At 51.0% G+C, this 7,916-nt stretch overlaps 1 protein-coding gene across 1 annotated transcript; it reads right to left on the bottom strand.

Annotated features, from left to right (window-relative positions):
• Positions 1–213: 213 nt before the first annotated feature.
• Positions 214–7,812, bottom strand: LOC135980977 (olfactory receptor 51E2-like). Its single transcript, XM_065581902.1, has 3 exons — positions 7,508–7,812; positions 616–1,461; positions 214–580 (listed from the first exon to the last, which is right to left on the bottom strand). The coding sequence occupies exons 2-3, from the start codon at positions 1,418–1,420 to the stop codon at positions 447–449; spliced, it is 939 nt and encodes a 312-aa protein (XP_065437974.1). The 5' UTR covers positions 1,421–1,461; positions 7,508–7,812; the 3' UTR covers positions 214–446.
• Positions 7,813–7,916: the final 104 nt, after the last annotated feature.

Genomic DNA, 7,916 nt, shown 5'->3' with positions numbered 1-7,916 from the left:
TCCTCCCTTGGTGTTCACACCTCAACTGCTAGCAGAGCACCTCACCCTCCCTGATTGAACTAACCTCGTTATCTCCACACTGATATATACCTGCCTCTAGAGATTTCCATTACTTGCATCTGAAGAAGTGAGGTTCTTACCCACGAAAGCTTATGCTCCCAATACTTCTGTTAGTCTCAAAGGTGCCACAGGACCCTCTGTTGCTTTTTCCAATCTCAGTGTAAGACAAGAGAAGACAGGTGGATACAGAAGACAAAGTGGAGGCAAATCTCTGAGTGGCTCCTTCGTTATCAATCTTAAGTTATAGATTCATGGATTCTAAGGCCAGAAGGGACCATTGTGATCATCTAGTCTGACCTCCTGTGTAGCTCAGGCCAGGGAACTGCCCCAGAATTATTCCCAGAGCAGGTCTTTTAGAAAAACATCGCATCTTGATTTAAAAATGGTCAGTGATGGAGAATCCACCTCAGGATCCGTCTGCGTATCTGTTTGGTCCTCGCCCCGTAGACAATGGGATTCAGCAGGGGCGGCACCAGGAGGTAGACGTCCCCCATGACAACCTGAACCAGCGAAATTTGTTAGTCTCTAAGGTGCCACAAGTCCTCCTGTTCTTCTTTTTCCCAAACCTGTGCACCACGGACAGTCCAATCAGTGGCACGTAGAAGGCCAGGACCACACAGAGGTGGGCCACGCAGGTGCTGAAAGCCTTGACACGCTCCTTCCTCGAGGATAGCTGCAAGACAGCCTTGATGATCATGAAGTAGGACAAGGCAATCAGTAGCGCGTCGAGCCCCATCACCAAGAGGATAGCAGTCAAGCCATAGACGACATTGACCGTGGTGCTGGTGCAGGCCAGGTTCATAACGTCCTGGTGCAAACAATAGGAGTGCGACAGGACGTTGGAGCCGCAGAACGATAGGCGAAGAATGAGCAAGGGCAAAGGGAGGAAGAACATCACACCCCTAGCCACAGCAGCCAGGCCTATCTTCGCCATCACCGGATTGGTGAGGATGGTCGCGTGCTGCAGAGGGTGGCATATGGCCATGTACCGATCCCAGGCCATGGCCAGCAGGACGGTGGACTCGACAGCGGACAGGGAGTGGATGAGGAACATCTGGAGCAGGCAGGCGCCGAAGCTGATTTCCCTCCAGTCAAACCACAGGAGGGAGAGCATTCTGGGCACGGTGCAGGTGGACAGCGCCAGGTCGATGGAGGCCAGCATACACAGGAAGATGTACATGGGGGCATGGAGGCTCAGCTCCGTCTTTACAATGAACACCACCGCGCCGTTGCCTACAATGGCCACGAGGTACATGGAGCACAGAGGGAACGCCAGCCAGAAACGGGCAGCTTCCAGCCCGGGCGTGCCGGCCAAGACGAAGGAGGAAGGGCTGAGGTCGGTGTTGTTGGGAGAGGGCATGGTGCGCCGGCTGTGATGCTATTCCATGTTGTCTCCCCCCCCTGCCAGGGACAGAGAAACAGTATTGTAATGAAGCACGTCTAGTGATACTGCATCTGAAGGGACTATGGCAAGTAGGTGCCACTAACCCTGGGTGGTGGGTGAACCCCTCCTTCGGGGAGGCTGGCCCGCCAGCTTTGCCCCGTCTGCCCCAGGACCCACCCCCTGCACAGCCAGAGGATCCCCGAAGACCCCCACACACATGCGGCTGGAGGAGCCCCGAGGACTCTCCCCTGCGCCCTCCCCAGCTATGCCGGCCACACCCCCCAATGCTGGCCCCAGTGCCGGGCTGAGCTACCGGCCCCCCCCCCATGCCATCCAGGCCACTGGCTCCTGGGCTGGCCCGAGCCCCAGGCTGCCTCTGGCCACGTGTGGGCCTGAGTTCCAGTCCACCGGCTGGAGCTGAGTGAGCCCCTGCCGTCTTCAGGGTAGGGGGGAGTGCGGGCGGGGCCTTGGGGTGGAAATGGGTGGGGCTATGGCCTGGGTCGGGGGAGGCTTAGCCTGCCCTGGCCTTTGACACCTGCCGCCCAGTCCTCTAACAATAAATTAGCTTCCCAGTTCTGGTCAGCGCGGCTTCCACCCTGAGCCCTGAGCCCCTCCCATCAGGGACCCACCACAGGCGTTACCTCCACTCCACTGTGGCTTCCCTTCCCCAGACACTGCCTGTGCCAATCACCCTCTCTCCCCTCTTGCAGCCCTATAGGCCCAGGTGTAGGCCAGCCCCTTTCAATTGGCTGGATTGGGCTCTGACACAGGGGAACTGGGCCCAGGTCTGATAACAGGGATCAGCTCCCCTGTGACAGGGACAGGCCTGACTCTTGGGTCCTTTGCTCCCTGAGTGAAAAGAAGCAGGGAGGTTGTAGCCCCACCTAATGTAATGGACACCCTAAAGGGGTCGTAGGATGACCAAATATCCCAATTTTATAGGGACAGTCCCGATTTTTGGTCTTTTTCTTATATAGGCTCCTATTACCCCCCACTCCCTGTCCCGATTGTTCACATTTGCTGTCTGGTCACCCTAAGGGTAGGTAGCCCCATGGAGAGGGCTGCAGGGGAAAAAAACACATGCGGTGCCCATTGCAGAATGTTTCAGTTGCTTCTCTGGCTTGGATGTCCTGGGGGACATTCCATTTGCCTCTGTCCTGCACCTCCAGGCACTACAGTCCATGCTGAGATTTTAAGGTGCCAATATGTAATCTGTAGCACCTGCTCCGAGCAACTGAATACCATTAGGAATGCTGCTTGGCTGCAGGGTAATATTACTTTTACTCCCTGTGTGATGAAATAGGATTTTTCTGCAATACTTTTCTGACCCCTATGTGTGCCTCAGTTTGCCCTACATGTTGCATTGTTACCCAGTTGGGGAGGAAAGGAGTAAACAGTGAGGTGACAACATTTGCAAACAAGACAAAATTATTCAAGATAGTTAAATCCAAAGCAGACTGCAAAGAGCTACAAAGGGGAAACTCATAAAACTTGGTGACTGGGCAACAAACTGGCAGATGAAGTTTAATGTTGTTAAGTGCAAAGTAATGCACATTGGAAAACATAATCCCAACTATGCATATAAAATGATGGGGTCTAAATTAACTGCTATCACGCAAGAAAGAGATTGTGGACTCGTGTAGCGTTCTCTGAAAACATCTGCTCAATGTGCAGCGGCAGTCAAAAAAACTAACAGAATGTGAGCAATCATTAGGAAAGGGATAGACAATAAGACAGAAAATATCATATTGCCTCTGTATAAATCCATGTGTGACGGGGCGCGCTCACCACTCCAGCGCCTTCTCGTGGCCAATATGGGAATTAGCTCTGGTAGCCAGTGCGCCCTGCTCTGCCCATCACCTCTTCTGCTCCTGAACCCACATCCCTCCAAGGACCGCGATGTCCTCTTCAGTGACAGCCCTCCGGCCGTGCCACACTAGGTGCTCCCCCCTTCCGGGGGAACGTCTCTGTAGTCCCTGTCCAGCCACTTCTGTCAGTGGTGACCACGGTCTACTGTTTATCCCCTTCCCCAGTGGTGAGTGGGGGGACCCAGGCCCGCCCACTACGCCGGGTCCCAGCCTGTAGAAGGTGGCTGCTTGCGGCGACCCCTACGATTCTTCAGCAGGTTTTCCTGGGCCACTTCCCCATGGCCCCAGCACCCTGTTAGCCCTTGCCTCAGGGCCTCAGCCTGCAGATCCTTGCATCCCACCAGGAGCTGCCTTTAGCCTCCCGGGTCTCTGCCTGCCGCACTGCTCTGTCCAGGGTGTTTGCTACCTTTAGCCTGCAAAGCAGCCAGTCCTCCTCCCACCTCAGGCTTCAGGGAGTGACTGAAACTGCTCTGCTCTGCAGCCCTTCTTATATGGGCCAGCCCAGCCCTGATTGGCTGCTCCTCGCAGCCCCTCTCTGATTAGCTGCCTCCTATGCAGCCTCCCTAGGGCTCTATTAACCCCTTCGAGCCCAGTGTGGGGCAGGAGCCCCATCACACCATGGTACGCCCACACCTTGAATGAGGTCTAAATTAGCTATTAATACTCAAGGACAAGATCTTGGAGTCATTGTGGATAGTTCTCTGAAAACAGAGGAAAGAGATAGCTAATAAGAGAATATATCATAATGCTACTACAGGGGTTGGCAATCTTTCAGAAGTGGTGTGCCGAGTCTTAATTTATTCACTCTAATTTAAGGTTTCGCGTGCCAGTAATACATTTTAACCTTTTTAGAAGGTCTTTTTCTATAAGTCTATAATATATAACTAAACTATTGTTGTATGTAAAATAAATAAGGTTTTTTAAATGTTTAAGAAGCTTCATTTAAAATTAAATTAAAATGCAGAGCCCCCGGGACCGGTGGCCAGGACCCCTGCAGCGTAAGTGCCACTGAAAATCAGCTCGTGTGCTGCGTTCGGCACGCATGCCATAGGTTGCTTACCCCTGTGCTACTATATAAATCCATGGTATGCTCACACCTTAAATACTGAATGCAGTTCTGGTCACCCCATCTCAAAAAAGATATATTGGTATTGGAAAAGGTAGAAAAGTGCAACAAAAATGATTAGGGGTATTGAACAGCTTCCATATTAGAGAGATTAAAAAGGTTTATAAAATCTTGACTGGTGTGGAGAAAGTTAATAAGGGAGTGTTATTTACTCCTTCACATAACACAAGAAACAGGGGTCACTCAATGAAGTTAATAGGCAGCAGGTTTAAAAGAAACATAAGGAAGTGCTTCCTCACAAAATGCACAGTCAACCTGTGGAACTCATTGCCAGAGGCTGTTGTGAAGGCCAAAAGTATAACAGAGTTCAAAAAAGAATGAGATAAGTTCCTGGAGGATAGGTCCATCAGTGGCTATTAGCCAAGAGGATCAGGGATGGAACTCTATGCTTTGCGTGTCCCTCACCTCTATTTGCCAGAAGCTGGGACTGGATGGCAGGGGATGGATCACTTGTTGATTGCCCTGTTCTGTTCATTCCCACTGAAGCATCTGGCTCCAGCCACTGCTGGAAGACAGGATATTGGGCTAGATGGACCACTGATTTGACCCAGTCTGGTCATTTTTATGTTCTTACTAAGGAGGACTGGCTGAGGCCGACCGCACATCAGTGGAGAATCTGAGACGACCCTGGCAAAGCCAGTCACCAGGGCATCAACACCTAGCAACCAACGACCCAGAGGGAGATGGATTTCCCCACCTCTCAGCAGGGAAGCTGAGCGACAACCCACAGCTCCAGAACAAAGGGTTGGAGAGGTCTGAAGTGGGGGGATAAGAGGTGGCTGCTGGATGGAACAACGAGATGGAGCTCTTCCCTGAGAATTGACGAACGAGCTCAGATTGAGAGAGAGACAAAACCTGAACATGGCGTTCACTACAGCTCGGTGGGGCTCTGGGGAACCAGAATGGAACTGAACTGTACTTTACCCTCTGTGCTAGCTTAAGGACTTCCTAGGCTGTGTTCAGTTGACAAACCCGACTGCTTTAACAACGCTGCTTGCGTGTCACTGCGAATGCGTGGCCATGTGCATTAGTTCCTGAAGAGTGGACAAGTCTCTACCGGGAGCCTAGCTCAGCTGGACCCGCTGAACAGAGCTCACAGTGTGAAGCAGGAGGGCTGGAGCCCCAGAGGTTCAGTCGTGGGAGGTGGTGAGGCCGCGTGGAACCCACCCTGGAGGAAGAGTGAGACCCCTACGGGGTCTGGTGCACCAAGGGGTTCCTCCAAGAGACCATCCCAAAGCTGGGGACACAGCACTGATCCTGTGGGGCTGTGACAACCAGTAAGAGGGGTTTGCAGAATATTAATACAATATTGTTTAGTAAATCAACAAATGTAATTAGAGAAAACTTGTGCTGAAATTTGTAGTAGAGAGAGAGCGAGAGAGAGAAAGATTATTTTTGGCTCACTCTCCCTTCTGTCGTATTGCTGGGGTTTTATTTCCTGGATCTGTAGTTTCTTGCCTGGGCTTAACGGGCTGCAGCTGTGTGATTGGCTGGTTTCCTCACTACATGCGCTGGGTGAATTACTGTACAAGTCCGTCTCCGCAGGGCCAGGCACAAAGGAGGGGACGGACCACTGGCTGAGGTGCTACATGAGCCCTTATATCTCAGCACGGCTGAGACGGCCCTGAGCTGCATCTGGACCCTGGTCTCCCCCAGATTCGGTGGCGTTCCTGTCTGCAGTTTCTGTTCAGGCCCATCTCTAATGAAAGCGGATTGAGCACCGGTGGCTCTCCGGAGCCGATCCCTGGCTGGCTGCTGTCAATTGGGGGCATTCCATTGTCCTCAACGGGCTTTCTTGTGAATGCCAGAGAGGCCTCAGCTCACTTCCGAGCTCCACTGGACATAGGCCTTGAGACAGACACACACCAGTTCCGTCTTCTCTCTTAGATATTTTTTAAACACTCTGAAGTTCTGAGCATGCCACGTCCCCGGCTCAGCCTTTCACTTGCCACCATCTTTAGCAACAGGGTCCCACTTTGTATGAATGCTCCTTTTGCAAATACATTACACAGGGTTAATGAATGATTAATGGATGTTTTGATAACTGATTAGCCAATTGTTATAGAGTCTGACGGGTCAATTTGTTGCTTATAACTATGGCTTAAAGCCTTTTATGATACCGTCTACCGATGTGCTTCTAATAACCTATAACTCATACTACTCGTGTGTGTAACATGGCAATAACTATTAATCATTTACTAACCCTTTATAAATGGGAGCTTAATATACGGCTGGCTAAAGATCTTCCTACTCCCTGCTGAACATTTCAATAACCCACTTGCATTAATGATTAGGGAAAAGGAACAAGCGGCCTGAATTATTAATAGCAACTAACAGAATCAGTTTCGCCTTCTAATCATTTTGAAATACAAGTAGCGCGTGATCACATTGTGATCACTCCTATTAGACAAGTAGCCCCGGGCTTTTAAAACTTTGGAAGACAGAGTGACCGGTAGAGAAACAGGCGAAATGAGCAGGGGATCTTTTGCTAGCTGTAGTTAATCTCCAGTTCTTTGGACCTAGGGTGACCGATAGAAAGTGTGAAAAATTGAGACAGGGTGTGTGTGTGGATGGGGGGGTTGTTGTTGGTGGTGGTAATAGGGGCCTATATAAAACAAGGCCCCAAATATTGGGACTGCCCCTATAAAATTGGGACATCTGGTCACCCTATTTGGACCACGTATATGCAGGGCAAGATTTTCAACCGTGACAAGTAATTTTGGGGACCCAAATTGAGACAGGTTAAAAGGGCTTAATTTTCTGATAGTGGGTGCTGAGCACGTTTTAAAAATCAGGTCCCGCTAAGGAATAGCAGATTCAGAATGGGTCCCTGTCTTTCAAAGCAATCAGTTTTATGTTTCTAACTTGAGTCTTCCAACCAAAAGCCTCAGTAATCAACGACCTCAAGGGGAAAGCACACGCAAGTAGCACAACACCCCGACTTTGGCAAAGCGAGGTTTGATCCATGCAGCCGGATGATCACTGCAAGCAGCACCCCGCATTCTCTTGCAAACAGTGACCCTGACTTCCTAATTATGGAACCAGGCTCACTCTACGCCTCTGACTCACCAGAATGAACCGAGCAAGGAGGATTTCTGCACCGTCCAAGAGAAGTCATGCACAGCTCTCGCCGGCCTGCCTGCAGCACCTAGGACTTGTCAGGGAGGGCGGCGTATCTTATGCCTTCTGGAAAGCCCACTGGGGTCACAGCGTTAGCACTGAGGCGTCTCAGATGACTTCTAAACAGAAACGGGTGCTCGAGGCAACTGCCGGCCAGTCACTTTATATTAACCCTTCTTTGTCCTGACTCCTGGGTCAGCTCTTCGGCTAATATAAACGAGCACAGCTGACCACTGGTCTGGTATCTATAGCTCCTGGTCAATTTGTGACTGGGCTGCAGAAACGTCTGCTCTGTCCAGCAGGGAAAGAGTTAATTCCTTGCTCACCCTCCCTCCCTCCCATCCAGAAGCAGGTGGTG

This window comes from Chrysemys picta, chromosome 1 (assembly GCF_011386835.1).
Source record: "Chrysemys picta bellii isolate R12L10 chromosome 1, ASM1138683v2, whole genome shotgun sequence".
Taxonomy (NCBI): Eukaryota; Metazoa; Chordata; order Testudines; family Emydidae; genus Chrysemys; species Chrysemys picta.
Note: the sequence above shows the minus strand (reverse complement) of the source record. Positions and strands in the feature narration are given on the sequence as shown.